The sequence below is a fragment of the Andrographis paniculata genome, unplaced genomic scaffold, assembly GCF_009805555.1.
Source record: "Andrographis paniculata isolate CXL003 unplaced genomic scaffold, ASM980555v1 Contig56END, whole genome shotgun sequence".
NCBI classification, from domain to species: domain Eukaryota; kingdom Viridiplantae; phylum Streptophyta; class Magnoliopsida; order Lamiales; family Acanthaceae; genus Andrographis; species Andrographis paniculata.
The window spans coordinates 248922-267817 of NW_026137591.1; the positions used below are offsets into that span (position 1 = coordinate 248922).

At 34.5% G+C, this 18896-nt stretch overlaps 1 protein-coding gene across 5 annotated transcripts; it reads right to left on the reverse strand.

The window, feature by feature from the left end:
- Positions 1 to 345: 345 nt before the first annotated feature.
- LOC127256654 (protein PHOTOPERIOD-INDEPENDENT EARLY FLOWERING 1) lies at positions 346 to 16073 on the reverse strand. Of its 5 annotated transcripts, XM_051282772.1 has the most exons (22): positions 16038 to 16073; positions 15488 to 15768; positions 12807 to 12899; positions 12104 to 12184; positions 11903 to 12010; positions 11632 to 11712; positions 11460 to 11548; positions 11147 to 11289; positions 11001 to 11062; positions 10113 to 10248; positions 9702 to 9770; positions 9559 to 9629; positions 9339 to 9473; positions 8982 to 9032; positions 8573 to 8641; positions 8396 to 8458; positions 5227 to 8323; positions 4654 to 4718; positions 4469 to 4539; positions 3279 to 4056; positions 1949 to 2442; positions 346 to 1707 (listed from the first exon to the last, which is right to left on the reverse strand). In XM_051282772.1, the coding sequence occupies exons 3-22, from the start codon at positions 12864 to 12866 to the stop codon at positions 1257 to 1259; spliced, it is 6174 nt and encodes a 2057-aa protein (XP_051138729.1). In that variant the 5' UTR covers positions 12867 to 12899; positions 15488 to 15768; positions 16038 to 16073; the 3' UTR covers positions 346 to 1256. The 5 variants fall into 5 exon arrangements, with proteins under 5 accessions (XP_051138729.1, XP_051138730.1, XP_051138727.1 ...); XM_051282773.1 differs by lacking the exon at positions 16038 to 16073 and having other exon boundaries at positions 12807 to 12894; positions 15488 to 15971; XM_051282770.1 differs by lacking the exon at positions 16038 to 16073 and having other exon boundaries at positions 15488 to 15971.
- Between the last annotated feature and the right edge of the window lie 2823 nt (positions 16074 to 18896).

Below are 18896 nucleotides of genomic sequence, written 5' to 3' on the forward strand. Positions count from 1 at the left end.
AATAACATTTCAATCAAATATAAACATAATGAATACCAATGGTAGAAGGTAAAATTTTATATAATACAAATAAATTAAATATATATTTATTTTTTATTATTAATATAAAATAATTTTATAAAAAATGAGATTTGAAAGGCAGAAAAAATATTTATTTATTAGAAAAATAATAAAATAAAATGAGTTTCGAATGATGTCAAATAAAATGAAAGTGATTAAAATAATAAGAAAAATGCTTTAATGTTACATAAGAATATATATTTATTTAAAAAAAGTATAATTCAAATAATGAGGAGGAAAAAAAACCTCGGAAAGAAACACAATTCTAAAAGTGAATAGAGAGAGGGCCTTACATTTTACAGGCAATTGAAAGCTTTCCTTGAGATGAGACTACAAAGCATCCGCAACGCATCTTAGTATAGTTTTATTGTACACCAATGATGCAGTATTTTTACACTAAAACAAATACAAGGATGTGTTTGTTTTGTATTTTGATTTGAAAGTATATTTTTATGTAAAACATAGACAATTGTATAAGTAAATTTTGAACAAAGGAAGAGAATTTGTATGAAAAGAGCAGCAGCAGCAGCAATGAGATTTTGGTAATTTTGAAACCTTTTAACAATTCATTAATCCATCCTTAATCGCAACATCATATCATATCATATGAATCAAGGCGATATGGTATGTGCATGTGAATGTGACCAAAATTGCACTGTCAAATTTCATCGAATATCATCACTGAATATCGCTACTGCTAAGGCTCTACTGCTACTTCTACGTCTACTTTGGCTACTGCTACTCAACAATATTAAGAACAATACGGATCAACAATTTTGCTGCTGCTTCAACAAACCCTCCCCCCCTCTATTACTTCCCTCACTCACTCCCAAATCAAGCAAGTAAATCCATTTTATGTGTTTTGTTTATATATATCCATCCCTCAAGAACCCACTAATGGTTCTTCCCATCTACCCCCCTTTCAATATAACACCCCGACAGGACAGCACAGCACAGCAGCCAACCCCACCCCCCCATCCAGCAGCCTTGAGTAAAGAATACCTACCTACCTTCATTGACCGGGAGGGAGGGAGGAGGGAGGAAGAGGAGGAGGATCACGGCTCGCTTGCTTGCTTCTTTTTGTTTTGCTTCTCCATCATCTTGAGATTCAGCCACTCAAAAATCCATGGCTACTCTCCTCCAACCAACTCAATTTGTCAAGTGGTGGAGTGGACTGGGGATTTGCATTCCCACTTTTATCCAATATCAATCACTTCATCGAACGTTGACAGATCATCCAGTCCAGTTATTGAATCTGGTCTAAATTCAACAGGGACAGCGCTCGAGGGAGTGCAATCAAATCCACCATTTGTGTCCGGTAGCAGCTGTGGCAGGTAATTCATTTCATAGTCGTCAGCTCCAGCTTCCAGAAAGCATGGCTGATTCGACCTCATATTGCTGATGTCACTTGGCATTGTGATGGGCAGAGATTGGAATCCTTCACCAGCATTTGGGAACTGCGAATCTGTGTGGTGATCCTTACTTGTTCTTCTCACTTTCGACTTGGAAGAAGGCTTTGCTGACTCAGAACTAGGGAGCTTGTGCTTCCCCAGATACTGCTGCAATGGAGAATTCCATGGCCTGGTATCACTTGATGCAAAACCTAGTGACTGTGGCTCCCCATCAGCATGTCTCCCCAAAGCTCGTCTACAATCAGGAACAAGATTCTTGCATTAAACATAAATCTATGAAGACAAATTCTGCACCTAATTAAGTAGAAAATTTTTTAAATTGGGAGGGTGTAAGGAGAACCATTCTCAGGGAGACTTTATACTGAAAACTGTTGATTTGATTTATATTCAGGGCAATAATAATTTGATTCGTGGTTGAAGGTTGTAACAAATGTCCAACAGAAACAGCTAAATTAAGAAAGAATATGAGATTATACCTGAATTGGCTATCAAACAATTGCCAGGAAGGTTTCAAATTGGCTTCGTCTTCAGTGATGTTCAAAGATGGGGGTGGATCCGTACCAATAATTGAAACATCAACTGCAGAGGGGAGGAGTGAATCATCATCCCTTTCTGCCTGAAGTTCAAGTACTAGATCTAACCGCTCATTTGCAACTGAAATTTCCTCTCCCTGGGGGACAGTGGATAAGGTAGCATTGCTTGGGTGACTGGAGTCGCGATTAAGGGCAGAAGAAACTAACTTCGCACACTGATGCAAATTAGTGAATTCAAAACCTTCTGCTGAGGAAATCTGATGGTTGTCTGACGAACCCAACAACTTAGCAGAAGAATAAAATCCAGTTTGAGACAATTGGTTGCTGCAGGATTGATCTCTCCAACCAGAAGATATTGCAGCAAAGAAGTGCTTTTGGATGAGTTGTTCATGATCTGGTACTTCAGAAGCAATTCCAAGCAAAACCTGGACATTGTCCTAATGGACCAAGCACCCAATAAGCCACATTATCAAAAATTGCTTTTGACAAGAATATCATGTATATCAACAAACTTCAATGAAAAAATTTTCCAACCAAGAAAGAGGCAGATCAAAATATTACCATATAATTGGCATTCCAGTGATAAGTAGTATTCAGCCAGATAATAGATATAACTATATATGGTTTCACTACTGTTGCAAACAATGAACTTTTAACATAGTTTATATATTGAAATGCAATACTCATATCCAAAGCTAGGAAACCAGTAGGATCTTGTTGTCAGTTATTCCCCTCTCGTTATCATGTCAAAACATTGGGTAAAAAAAATCACCATGCTTCCTCCTACCTACAAAGAGATGCACAGATTTGCACCTTAAATGATTTTAATGGATTTAAGTAGCTGCTCATGATGAATTTGGAACCAAGCCCATCTATATATCCTGACTTACCAGAATAAAGTAAAAGCATCATGCATTACTAGACATGCATCAATTATATTTTTCAGCATACAAACATCATCTTTTTTCAGAATACAGATTGTGAATCTTCACATGAATAGGATGATACACTCTACTAAGTGAATGAAATTCAGTAAGCCTAAGGCCACAGCACAGTTGTACTAAAAAAAACGAAGGAATTCATGATCTAATATTATTATTCCTACTCAAAACTAAATGTCAGCTTGAAAGGCAGCAGTCATGCTAAAAGCTGTAATAAGGGAGATTGCATTTAGTTCAAAGATAAAAATTAGTTCTGAGCAATCCAAAAGTTTTAGAGGGTTATAGATTCAGCAGCTACTAGAGGAATTAGAATGCAAGCGATGGCAAGATACCTCAGTTACTCTAAGCAGTGTCTTCCCAGTGCCAACAGGAGTAGCTTTATCATTATTTGCAGAATCATTGGCCACAAAAACATATCTTTGTATTAGATCTCTAAACCTCTCAGAGCAATGGACAGGATGGTGAAATTTGCCTCGATAAGATCCACCACCATTAGTGCCATGCAATATGTCACTTGCCAAGTCCCAATTTGGGCCATACTCGTGAACAGCTGAGCACAATACTGCATCTTCCATTGGTGACCAAAAATCAGGAGGAGCAGATAGGTCTTTGTACCACACATTCCCCTTCTTTTTCAACTTTTCAGGTTTCATTATGAATACTCGTTTCTGGGGCATAAGAGAAACGGAAAGTTGTCCTCGTGTCTTGCTCTTATTTAACTGTCTGGCTTCCAGATCAATAATACCATTATCGTAAGTATTGAAATCTCTAAATTCATGGTGATGCTTGGTAGAATTTCTAGGAGACAGTATCAACCGTCCCTGACCAGAAGACTTCAACTTTTTGGATTTATTTCTGCTCTTTGGTTCATCATCATCTGAAGCAAGCTTCCTTTTGTTATTTTGAGTAGAGCAGGGGGATAATTCATCCGAAGAAGTGAGCATTTCATCTAAATCATCATCTATTGACATTGGTTCTATAGATGACTCTTCTTTCACAGATATGGATTTAGAACCTAGAGTTCCTTTCTTCAAAGATTTGAACTTGGTTGTCTTCTGCTTCTTCTTCTTCTTCTTTGATTTGGATTTAGAAGCCACAGAATTGTCATACCTGTTTACATAAATGGAGGGGTTAACAAAGTCAAAGTTACAGAAAGAAGATACCTTCATTTTTGTAATAAGATGTACAATTAATTATATACATTCAGGAATCACTACAAAATCACGATTTCATGCTATATTAGATATGAAGCTGTTTCAGCTAGAAACCTTTTCAAAATCCTTGGATTTCAGTCAGATATCTGTGATCTGTCTATGCAACTATACCATACTTATTCATGCAAAAGTTTAATTGTAAGGGCATATTCACTCATTCATTGTACACATTCTAATCAATGTATTAGCACAATGATTAGGAAATTTACATGATTAGAAATTAGTTCATCAAATAATCATTTTTTTTTTAAAATACATCTTAAACAAATGCAAAAGAAACTTTTTTACAGGAAACAAATCATGCTCACCTTGGAGAATCAGAATTTCCATATTCTAAGGCCTCCTTCTCCCGGGCTTCACGTTCCATGTCTTCCATCAACTATTACAATGAAAATTTCATTCAGTACACATATGGCATGTAAATGCATCTGTAAATTGCATCTCCTACAGCAATTATTAATGGACTGAACAATCTATAGATTCATCATCACACCTGATGTTGGGCTAGGGCCTCAACTTGCTGCTTGTAAACTTCAGTCGCAAAATCAGTATCCCAGCCTGAGCAATAACCACACAAACATGATGAAGCCCCAAAGTGATGATGAAATTTACTTCGTTTAAAAAATAGGTAAATATTATTCACATATTTAGCAACAATATCATAGGCCTCCTAAAATGCAACTTCAACTACTAACACCAGAAAAAAAAAAAAAAAAAAAAGAAGCCTCGTCCAGAATAGACACAGGAAAAAAATAACCAAAAAAATAATATAATAACCAAATGGAGTACATGATTTAAAGAGAATCCCATTTAGATAGAGACAATCCAGCTAAAATCGGGAGCCAAATCTCTCTCTCTCAAATATATATATATAGTGTACATAGCATAAGAACATAGATGCACAGACAAATATTCCAGGTCCATAACACTCGTACGTTTATTTTGGGATTTGCAAGCAGAACATCATTTTGTAATATGCTATAATTTGCTAGCATTGATGGAATGATGATACTAGCAATTGAAATTAGAAAATATAAATATATATATATATATAGCAGGTACTTACTTTCATACACAAAAGGTTCTTCATCATCATCAATCTCTGCTTCCTTATCATCCTTTAACTTCTCAATACGCTCCAGCTCCCAATCACTTTCCTCAATCTGAATGTCAGAATCAACTGCAGCTTTGTCTATAATAGGGTCCCATAACTGAAGAAAACGTATTGCATATCTATCAATTGGCCTTAGTTGATTCTCGAAAGACAAGATTTCTTGTCCAGCTGCAGCAGCAGCTGCAGCCATCTGTTTGACGTCGGCCAGCATATCAGCATCATCATCATTATTATTGAATACCAGGGCACTTTCCTCAACTAGATGACTTCCACTCACAACATTACCTTCATCTGATTTCACATTCAAGGAGGTGGGTTCAGTAGGACCTTCATCAGGCTTTATTTCCTCATTTGCAAGCTCATCGTCCTCAACCTTCCCAACAGCCTCCTCGGTGAATTCTTGATTATCCACAGCCTCCTCCTCTTCAACTTTCTTCAATGCCATGTAGTCTGCCTCATCTTCAGCATTCTTTAAAGCAGCCTCTATATCCACACCAGACAAAGCAATGTCAGCACTGTTGTTGGATGTTTTCTCAGTCTGTATATCCTTTTGGGTAGCTGTTCTCTGGCCTGAAAACAATTCCATTGGATCCAAAGTTTTGAAGAATTCAGTGTTATAGCTGCCACTCTGTATAACCAAATCATCAAGGGCACGCTTTTGATTAGCCTTTTTCAAGATATTTTCTTCAATCGTGCTCTCACTAATCAACCGATAGATATGAACTTCCCGTGTCTGGCCAATCCTGTGACACCTATCTTGTGCTTGTTGATCCATGGCCGGGTTCCAGTCACTATCATAGAAGATTACAGTATCTGCACCAACTAGGTTGATTCCTACACCTCCGCTGCGTGTAGACAGAATAAAAAGGAATATTTTGGGATTTGTATTAAATCGCTGCATCAGAGTTTGCCTCTCTTCAGGTGGGGTGGAACCGTCTAGGCGCATGTAAGTGTAACCATATAAATTAATGAATGCCTCCAAAACGTCAAGCATCTTTGTCATTTGGGTGAATATCAGAGCTCTGTGGCCCTCTGACTTCAGTCGCCTGAGTAGAACTGCAAGCTCTTGTAGCTTCCCACAGTCGAATTGGATAAGCCTCCTATCAGGAAAGTAGACTTGCCTTCGAACAATAGCAGGACGAAATGGAGTAAGAAGAGGAAAGAAACATTGGGACCATCTGTCTATGTTTGTTTGTTGAACAAACAACGGTGATCCACCTTTACTGCACCAGCAAACTGGGGGAGGCGCACGTGCAGCTGGTATAGCAAACATGAAACTTTCAACCTGATCAGCCATTTTTCTGAATCTTTCAACAGGCGACAGAACAATGTCAGCAAGATAGGTTGAGTACTCATATGACAGAGAATTATACTTCTCATAATGAATGTTGTAGACAGGATGTCTGACACTGACAAGTTCTCGGAGACCAGAGGCATACATTGGTTTCCTCTTGCACCTCAAAGAATTCCACCATGCAACAGCTCTTGCCCTTTCATTTGCTTCCTTCAATCTCTCATCCCACAGTGCCTTCTGAATCTCTTCAAAGATATTTGTTAAATGGTTCCTTCTCTTATCTTTAAACCTACAAGAATTTTCCTCCATATTAATCTGGTTGACACGCCACTCAATTAGGTTTGATGGGGTAGCAATTGCTTGCAATTCTTCATTCTCCCAGGATGTCATGGAAAAATCCAGATGAGTAAACAAAAACCCCAAGCCACTAAGGTCAATATTTGAAAATGCCCCCGCTATGGGCATTGAACAAATGGAAGAACTTAATTGCATGTCTATACCACTCATATCAAACGAACTAACAATTGGACGACCTTCAAATAAATCAGGATGATTACACACCTTACGAAGTTGCATAATAACACTAATCATCCCAAAATAATTGGCACTGGCAAGAGTAGCTTGAGTTTCAGAGCTAGCAATGAAATCCTCATATAAATTACGCTGCCTCCTTGAGAGCCTGCAGTAGATAACATGTTCATGCTTACTTGGAAGCTGCTTTTCGACATCCCTTTTTAATCGGCGTAGTATGAACGGACGGAGAACATTATGCAGCCGATCAATCACTTCTTTGTTTACTTTTTCTTGTCCCTCTACCATGCCAGATATAGGATTACTGAACCAGTCCTTGAATTCTTGGTGAGACTGAAAAATATGTGGCATCAGGAAATGCATTAACGACCAGAGTTCCATGAGATCATTCTGTAGTGGTGTACCCGTCAGAAGTATACGCCTTTTGGAGTTAAAATTAAGCAGTGTTTGCCACCGCTGTGACTTCCAATTCTTAATCAAATGGGCTTCATCCAGAATCAGGTACTTCCACTTCTTTCGCTTGAAAACTTTAGAATCCTGAATGACAAGCCTATAGGTAGTTATGCAAATATGAAAGGAATTAGTCTTCATCCATCCTTGCCTCTTAATTCTTCGCTCTTTTGCACTTCCAAAGTAGGTCAATATCTTAAAAGCTGGGCACCATTTAAGAAACTCTGTCTCCCAATTGAGCATTACACTAGTTGGAACAACAATGAGATGCGGACCCCAAATTCCTTTTTCACAAGCTAGGTGAGCAAGCAGAGCAATTGTCATGATCGTCTTACCCAGTCCCATCTCGTCTGCAAGGATCCCATTAAGCCTTTTCTCATACATGGTCACAAGCCAATCCAAGCCAATGTGTTGATACTCACGCAAAGGAAACTTGAGGAGAAAAGGAAATTTAGTCCGTACTTTTGTTGTTAAGAATGTATTGCCAGTTGGTTGTGCCAACCTGGCAGCAGCTGCTGCATCAGCAATTATATCTTCACTCTGCATATCTTCCCCAGATTTTCCCCAGCATTCAGCTTCACCTTCGCCTTCTCCTCCACCCTCCCCTTCACCTTCACCTTCTTCCAGATGTGAGCATATACCTGGATGAAATCCATTAGATTCATCATCAGGCTTCTTAAGTTCAGAATTCCCTTTTTCTGATGAACCCAAGAATTCAGAACCAGCAGACCACGATTCCAAGTCATCTTCCACATCTTCGTCGCTGTCATGTTCCTGATTGACAGCAGGACCATCAGAATCTACACTGCACCTGATAACAGCAAAACAAATCACACTTCTACATACCTTTTTATACCTTGCAAGTAGCTCTTCAATGGGAACTTCACTCTCTTTCTGAAGAAGAGCAATCTTACGAAAAGACAACAAAAATTAGCATACTTCTTCGCATCAATGCAAATGCAATAGCTTCGTTGAAAGAAGCATGTGCATTTTTCAAAATTCACAAGTAAAAATATGTCTTACTTCATCCACAGGATTGTGAGGTTCTGCATTAGCTAATTCTTCCTCCTCTAAAAGGGTTGCTTCATCATCCTGCTCGCCAACCACAAGTGTCAACTAAGATCAGCCATAATCTCTTACATAGCATCAATATGATATATCTGAACGCATTTATGTACTAGGGTAGGCTCTTGAGAAGTGAATGGAAGTGCAAATACTTGCATACATAGGGAGGAAGGTAAAAGTACAATTAAATGGCTGTTTTGGGTTTATGATAAGCTGATAAAGCAAAGATATAGTTTAAATTTACCAAAGTTTAGAGCCATACAACACATGGAACAAAAATCTACGCAGAAAGAAACTAAAGGGAAAAAAAAAGAGTAACAATACAGAAGAAAAATGTCTAATCATCAATAGAAAATGATGAGCTTACAATGCCATATTCCCTTTCTTCTCCTGGTGAGAGGACAAATTCATCATCTTCCTATAAAATGAAAATTAGAATGTTAAGTATCTATTTGACTTAATCAACATAAAAGTCTAACACAGCAAAATAGAGTAATTTGAGTAGTAAAAGTGATCCCACAATTCAGAATTCAGGAAAATTGCATAAATGGAAAATCGAATCAATTAAGAAAACAGGAAAGTGGATGGCAACACAGCATCATGAAAACGCATTGAATACTAAGAACCAAAAGTCGAGAATGATTTTTAAAAAAATCCTGACAAGAAGATACTAGCATTCATAAAGTAGGTCTTTCATCTTAGTCATGTTTCAAACAGATCTTACATGTTCCTCATTGAACTCAAGCAAAATTTGTTTCCTCTGAGGATCGAGACGTTTTTCTAAAGATTTTTTCTTTATGCATTTGTCAACCTCAGAGCAGTTGTTTTCCATCACAGATAAAACACCATTACTTTCAACCTGCATAAATCAAACAAGAGATATTAAGTTTAGCTTAGACATTCTTACAACTTGGCAGCTGTATAAATAAACACATACAACTTACACAACGACGACCAGGTTCTGCAGGCAAGTTGTCTTTCTGTGTCTTGGTAGCACATTCAATGTCACCTTTTACTGGAAAAGATTAAACATGAGTAACAAGAATTTATCAAATATCAAATGGATAAATAAGTGCAACTGACTTACCACTAGAATCTTTTGAAATGGTTGTTCCAGGTGTATCATCAGTGTTGATAGGACTTTTTTCGCCACTGGCTGATAATAATATAAATAAATAAATAACATATTAATAAAAATAGCAGGCTGATAAAATTACCATACCAGATAATCCCCAACATTTACTCTACCTAATATTTACGAGACCAAACTACACCTAGACTACTCCTGTCAACTTCAACTGATAGCATAAAGACTTTCTTAAACATAAGCACAATGACTACCACTATATTGACTACCATTTTCACATTAACTGGTTCATAGGACAATATTCAAGTGCTGCTCCAACAGACACATTACACATTGCAGGAGATTTATGATAACTTCAACACAGCATTATGTACAAAAAACAATATGAAATGCATGCAACAATTGAAGTACCTTCCTGCGCAGCATAGCGTTTAAGTATTTCCTCTAAAGGTAATTCAGTTTCATTTTGTAATGCAGCCAGTTCTTCTTCTCTCTCTTCTTTAGTGATAAGAGCCTCATCCTCCTCGATAGTACGCTCATCATCTTCCTAAAATCAACAAAAGAAGATGATGTACAGGTACATACAATGTGATTCCATTTGACTAAAAAAGAATAGAACATGAAGTGAAAAAGGAATTGCATCACAAATCTATCCTCCACAGCACAAGCATACATTGAACACAAGAAAGAATAGCACAAATCACTTGAAGCAAAACACAAAGGGTGTGTTTGTTTTTGGGGTGTTGGTTTTGAATTGAAATAGTTGTTGGATGTGATATAAATATGTATTGATGTGATATTTTTTGTAAAACAAAAACCAAAATCTCATAAGTAAACACTCCCCAACTTGCATCATAGTTTCAAAAATAGTAGTTGCAGTATAGTTTCGGAAATAGCTGCGTGTTTCAAGGTCATAACCATTGCCTGATTCAGCATAAACTCTTCAAGATTCCGGAATAGAAGGAATGCATGATTGTGTGCATAGTGCATATACTATTCTATATCCATCAATGGTTTAAACTGGGTTTACATTCAGCAAAAAAGGAAAAAAAAAAAGGACCAAAGAATTCATCAAATAGGTGCCAGAATCCATCAATGTTCCAAACACACTCAATAAAATGGCTACACATAAAATAAGTAGGAGGAGCTTAATTCTCTAAGAACGAGTGCATAAATGTCACAAGTTTTCATGGACCAGAACTTCCTATACCAGCACAAAAAGTAGGAGTCATAAAAAAAAAATAATAAAAGGAGGCTGGCATACAGGTTCCCCCATAAATAGAAATAAAAAATACTTACTGATTCATCACCAGACAGCAGATCAAAGTCTTCATCTGCAATAGGGCCATTTGTCTGGGTCCCTAGCATAATCAGCATAATTAAGAACAAACCAAATATATGATACAGTAGAACAAACCAAATGCAAGTAAAGATTGACCACTTACCGCTGTCTGAGTGAGATTCTTTTTTATCAGTTTCATCATCAGCTTTTTGATGTCTGTTAGATTGCTGTTCAATAGCAGGCAAAGAAGAAGGTTTGCCTGGGGTAGGTGAATTTACAAGGTTCTCTGCCAACATTGACGAGTACCTAAGAAATCAAGAAAAAAACATCAATATTTCATTCATACATAGAGTACAGTGAGCTAAGTCTTGAAACAATGGAATATGCTGATTACAGCTCTTGCGGTTTACAGAACAAGCTTCTCATTTTATTGGCACCTGAAAGATGGGAAACACAGATATCAAAAGAAAAGTTACCTCTCAGTTTGCCCAAGAAGGAACTCTAGCTGTTTATCTAGGGCTTTCTTCTTCTTCTCATCAAGCTCTAATTGATGTTTGTATAACACCTGCATCAACCATTATAAATGAAACTCAACTCACAACCAGTGGTTAAGAATCACCCTATTATGCAAATGTGTGGAGGACTTGCCAGTTTCTCTATTTTTGTCCAAAATTTCTTCACATCCTTGGATATGTTGAGTGCCACTTTTCTCAACTTCTGTTCCTCTTCCTGATGAAGTATATAGTTTAGATTAATAAACTAGTAGGTAATTGAATAAATGTGGGCCAGATTTACCCCACAAAACCCTGTAATTATATTCTTCTTGATGGGATATAAAGAATATTCATAACATCAGCCCAAAATGAAAAGATGAATCTAAATCCCATGTATATTTATGTAACTCTTCTACTAAACGCACCTTTACACGCTTCTCCCCTCTTGTGGCTTGGTCCAGCATGCCCTTACTAGCTTTGGTTGCTACTTTCTTTGCCTGATTCAGTTTCCATTTCCTCTCTGACTCGAAGTCCTAAAGATATGAGATCATCGATAGGGAAAGATTACAAATTTTAAAGCAGTGATAAATCTCAAGCTTGGGAATGAAAGAATGAACAAATATCACCTTTGCCAACCAGACCATCTCTTCCAATACATGATCCCAGTGCGTTTTAGGACGCTTAGGTTCTTTTGGAGCTTCAAGTGCCTAGAATTCAAGATCCAAATGGCAGGTAACCAGTAAAACAAAGTAAAAGGCTACAACCACATCCCAAATTCAAACAATTATAAAGTATATTTCTTGCTACAAGATCCAATTGTATTCTACAGATGCTGCATGCTGATCCACCAAAAACTACTCCTCATATCCTCACTTAGAACATTGAAAACACATCTGTATGATAAGAACGGCTTGGGTACAAACTTGCATGGTACATTAGAAAACCTTTAACACATAATTAAAGCAGAAAGTTTCAAACCTGTATAGAGGAAAATCATTTTGCAAGGTTTCAAATAATGTTAGATAATTCAACTTCTCAGACAAAAGACGCTAGAATAAGAAAATGTTGACTCCAATACATTAAACTTCTACTTCTCCAATGTCATCAGTGTACATACTTAATAAGTTGCAGAATCTGAAAATAAGTGAAAATCCAATTTCCAGTCAACTTACAGTTGCACAACTTATTCCAACAAGGCTCATCAAGATTGAATTATTAAGATAATGGAATATACAGGGTTCAAGTAGGAAGATGAACATGCTAGCCGATTATTGAGGCAGTAGATAATCCCCATACTTCTAACAGAAAGTAACAAGTTAACATCCTCACCTTTTGCCGCTTGGCACGTGATTCATGGTCAAGTTTAGACCTTGGACCCTTGGAGGCCATGATTTATCCCACAATGTCTATCTCATAGCTAAGCTACAAAAAATGAAAATGATAACTGGTAAGGACTTGAAAATTTATGCTGAGCGAACCCCACCCCAACATCCAAAAACAACCAAACATCAACTGAAACAACTAAAAGACAGAGAATATGTGCACACTGCAGAAATAAATTAATGCAAGAAAAATCCAGAATAGACCATTATAGGTTCGTGATTACAATCCATACAGAAAAAATATATATATATATATTGAAGTCAGCTTTCTAAACAGACATAATAAGAAGTTATCCTTGGTTTAGTCAATTAGCACTGCAAAGTAGAGATGAAGTAAAAGGAGGGGTACCTTTTTCATTGAAAAAAAAAAAAAAAAAAAACAACAACAAATGGGACAGAGCAGCACAGTTCCACAGCAGTCATATAAATTAGAATCAATACAATGTTTAAAAAATGATTGCCTGCTTTGCAGCAGAAGAAATGGGGCATGGATTATTTCAACAGCCCCAAGCAGATGCAAGTTGTAGGGATTTAAGGTACATAGAATGTATGAGCCAGATAAGGTGTAATATGAACTTCAACTACAACAGTGGTGATTACCTTATCTCAACCAAGAACTGAAGGCATTGATCATATTCATTTACCATCTGTTGATATTTGACAATAAACACTCAATGACCAAGAACGTGATTTTCTCCCTAGTATATACAAATTCAAATTTAACTAATTACCAAATTACTACCTCTATCAAGTGTAAAATGTATCACACAGACACAGATGTCACCACGCACACTCATGCTTATTAAAATTAATACATTAAAATTCAAACCATATGTTGAATGGTGAAATATATTCATATTCCATGGTTTTACAAATTCATAAAATGTAAATGCCGAGAAAACTACTTCCATACATCCATATACAAGATAAGAGATTAATTCCAATCACCACAGGCCATAACGTGGAAATGCTTAGAGATCAGTGAATAAGGAAACAGAGTAAAGTAAAATTCTAATTAAAAAAATTCTAAACACAAAGCCTAAATATTTGCAACTATGTGCTGCTATAGATATTTTTATGCAGTTGGTAAAAGAATTATAATTCTCTTAAGATGTTTTCGTTTAATTGTTCTTCATACGAACTTTTCCCTCTATGAACAGAAAACCATTGCTTTTCATTAGATGATTCGCCTGATGACACTACATTATCACACCCAAGAATCTAAGTGGCAGCATATACATCTAGAATTACTTTATATTTCCTAAACCACTTCAACAACTATTTATAACATAGACCCATCAGATATCATTCCACTAATAAAATCTTGGTACTCAATTCATCATCTCAGTCATCTGCAGGACACATGTATAAGATGCAAAAACAGTATTTCTGTATCCCCCATCTCTGTACCCATAAGGTTGCGTGCGTGTTTAAAACTAATATGAAAAAATTTACATATGAAGATCACTTTGTACTGAGAAAAACTTCCACAAATAAGTGGCACTAGCCTCTGCAACATAATGTGGCCATGAAGTATTTCTATGCTTTTAACGTTAAGAATAAGTAGTGTTCCCTCCAAACAAGTATTACAAAGACCTAATAAACCTACACATACTCAATAACAGTTTCCAACTTGGGATGTCCAGTTGTTCACCACAAAGTTGCAAAATTTTGGGAGAAATGCATATCTTTTGAGTCGGCTTTTAACGTCTGTAGCACTTCTAAGTTCTAACACATATTACATTTCTATCTGTCATAATAACTTGCTGGCCCAATGCCTCACCTCCATGTTATTAGATTCAAACACAGTATTGAACAAACCCTAAGCTTTTTCCAATTCAACCCCTTAGTTTTCTCTTAGAAAGACACTCCAGTATAGCACCACCATGGAAATGGAAACACATGGATTCATGAATTTTTGCAAACCAAACACACAAGTATATAATAATCATCCATGAAGCATTTCCTCCTTCAAAGCAGAAGGAATTCAAGTAGAAACGAAAAAAGAACAGCTTTGTGATAACCAAACCCCAATTTATTCAAATTAAGTACTACAGACAGAAAGAGAGAGAACAATAATAATAAGCCATTGTAGATGCAAAAATACTCAAGATTTCAAATCCACCTCAAATTTTGAATCCAAATGAAAAAATGATATACTACGAATCCCATCATTAAACAACAACATAAGAGTCAACACCCACACAGATCTTCCTAGAAAAATGCACTAACCAAAGACTAGGCATTTCAACTTAGTAGCCACAATCGTTAAGGAGGTTTGGGTTCTGACCCTAATTTGATAAAACTGGGAACCCATTTAACCCAAAAGTTCCCATTTAACCCAAAAGACACAGTTTTAACATCCCATGCAAAAACCTGGTCACTCCCTGTGAATGAGGAATACTCTTACACACAAAAATCCAAGAAGATACAGCGAACAAATCAAACACTTAAAGAAAACTAATAAATAAATGCTACCCATCAACAAGTAAACGTAAATCTCTAAAACCTCCAGATATTTATTTAAACAAGAGCAGTCACTCCATCTCAACTAACAAGCAAAACCAAGAACCACAAACACATTCACACGCACACGCAAGTCTACAACAAAACCAAAAGAAAACTCACCAGGAAACAACACCTTCAGACTCAAGCCAACCCAAGAAATCCGAGCTCTCCCAAAAACAAAAAAAAATGGAAACAAACACCTGCGCACACCCACAATCTGGAAACTCCAAAGAAATAAATAGAAAACAGCGACGCCTCTGAAGCGCCTTAGGGTTTAGAGAGTCGAAACACGAAAAGCTTTGGGTTTAAGCCCCGGCGAGCACCGAGGAGCCTCAGATCCGGAAAAAGTACGTGAAACCACCGCCACCGCCGCCGCCGCCACGTATGTACCACCGATCCTTCTGCGTGCAAAAAATATAATCGAAGGAAAATAAATTATACGAAATTAGAAGAAAAATGGATTTTTAGTCGGCTCCCAGAAACTATTTTCAAGAGGACAATTCGAGGGAGGAATCCAAAAAGGGAAAAAAATGAAAATAAAGGGAAACAGAGACAGAGGGGCAAAGAGGTGTGTGCATAGAGACTTTTAACTATTACTGCGGTGATGACTGATGATGCGTATACATATACATATACATATACATACACACAGATAATAATAGATACATACATACGAGAAGCCGAAGCCCAAAGCCGAAGGCGGTATGGGAATGGAATGGGAATGGTAATGGTAATGCTAATGCTAATGGTAGGTTTTAGTACTGTGGGGAGGCGGACCCGATGGACGGTCCAGATTAGCTGATCTGGAGGCGTGATCTGGGTGGGGGTGATGAATGGACGGACGGATTGACGCGTCCACCCTACTCCAAACTTCAATATTTTTATTATTTATTTATTTAATTCTTATTTTTATTTTCTCTAGTTTGGAAGGGGATCGGACCGTCTCTTCAAAGTTCAACTTTTTTTCCTAAATTTTTTTAAAATATTTCGGGTGTGTTTGTTTTATAGTTTAATTTTAAATTTTTTTTTATTTGAACCATAAAGAATGATATAAATAATATAAAAATAATAAATAAATATAATATATTAAATTTTTTTTGTTAAATAAATAAACTCTTCTATCTTTTGTAAAGTATAACAGTTAGATACAAATTTTTTTTACTTTAATTCATTTTATAATAATTGACACATTGTATTTTTAATATACCATAAGACTCACTTAAATAAATAAAAATATTTTAAAATACATAAAATTTTATTTTTTTAATAAAATAGTATTCATATTATACGTATATTTTATTGAAATAATAATATTTAAAATATTTAAATATATATACTACATTTTCTATTTATATATATTAATTTAAATTTTAAAATTAAAGGTACGCCTTTTTTGGCAATAATACTAACCCATTACTCAAAAAAAAATTAATATATTACAGTTTTTGTCAAACATACTACTCAAAAAAATGTAATATACTACACATTTATGTATAGAGTAGATATTTTCGCAGGAGCATAATCGAGGCTAATTAATACATGGCTATCAAGGAGTTTTAAAATTTTGAAAATACTAAAAATTTATTGGATATATTATTTTACGAAATAAAAATATATCTGATTTGATATATGAATAGAAAAAAAAGCAGGCATTTCAAAATTTATTGTGTAAAGAAGTCTATACTTTATATCTTAAATTTCTATTCATTCGGTTAAAATTGTATTCTATTTGTTACCGTTGAAAGTACATTTTTATTATTTTCATTTGTCTGCTCAAAAATATTTGTTTATTATTATAGTAAAACTAATCACGCATTAATATCAAAATATTTTTTAAATTTTTACATATACAATTAATTTATACATAAGGACAAAAATTTCAAAATTATTTTACATATACCATTAATTTTTATTGTTGTTTGAGTATTGTTGGCTGGGGAATTAGCTAGAGATGTAAGTTGCAACCCTTTTTACCCTACCGTTGTTGTGTTTGGTAGTTTTTTTTTTTTTTTTAATTTTCATAATTTTTCATTAAAATCCATAGACTTGGAAGTTTATGAATTGTTGAATATCTCAATATTTTAAAAGAATTAAAAATATGTATTGAATACTCAAGATTTTAAAACACTTTTAAAAATCCAATTGAATACTTCTATATTTTAAAAGACAAATACACCCAAATTTTGAAAGTCCAACAAATTCCTATACAGTCTAAATTGAATACACTCCTTAAATCTACACACAAAAAACATTTAATTTCAAACATATATTAAAATTCAAATAAAAATCAATTTCAAATTCAAATTCAATTTTTTTAAACCACTCTAAAGAAACACACATTGTTTTAATAAATTTATAATTTGCAATTTATTATAAAATAATGGTATATATAGGGCACAAATTAATTTACATATACTATTAATTTATACATAAAATATTAAGGGCAAAAATTTCAAAAATATTTTACATATACTATTAATTTTTATTATTGTTTAGGTACTGTTGACTTGAAAATTAATTAGAGATCTAAATTGCAACCATTTTTACTTGACAGTTGTTGTGTTTGATAGCTTCTTTTTTTTTTTTTTTAAATGTAATTAAATAAAATATATACAACATATATGTCATTTTATAGATAATAAAAGTTTTTATAATAAAAAAAAATAAAAAATATATAGTATATTTATATAATATAATTTTATAATCAAATTATACCATTATTAATTTTAAAATTTATATTAGTAGATATTTATATTATTATATTTATTATCCATCAAATCAATACATATCAAAATTCTCTAAACTCAAACCAAATCTACACACAAAAAAAACACATAATTTCAAACATATATTAAAATTCAAATAAAAATAAAAATCAAACTCAAACTCAATTTTTTAAACCACCGTAGAGAAGAAACACACCTTGTTTTAATAAATTTATAGTTTGCAATTTATTATAAAATAATGGTATATATATGGCAAAAATTAATATACATATAGCATTAATTTATACATAAAATACAAAGGGCAAAATTTTCAAAATTATTTTACAAATATCATTAATTTTTATTATAGTTTGGGTACTATTGACTTGGGAATTAGCTAGAGGTCTGAGTTACAATTCTTTTTATCTGTCAGTTTGACAGTTGTTGTGTTTGACAGCTTTTTTTTTACTCTTCTTCTAATTTGTTTTTTTTTTTAAATTTGAATATTATAGGGTGTGTGAAGACTCTAAAGTAATTGTTTATAATTATTTATATTATAATTAAATAAAATATATACAACATATATATTTTTATAATAAAAATAAATAAAAATTTAAAAATATATAGTATATTTATATAATTTAATTTCATAATCAAATCATACCATTATTAATTTTAAAAATTTATATTTAGTAGATATTTATATTATTCATATTCATTATCCATCGAATTAATACATATCAAAACCCTCCAAACTCAAACCAAATCTACACACAAAAGAAACACATAATTTCAAACATATATTAAAATTTAAATAAAAATCA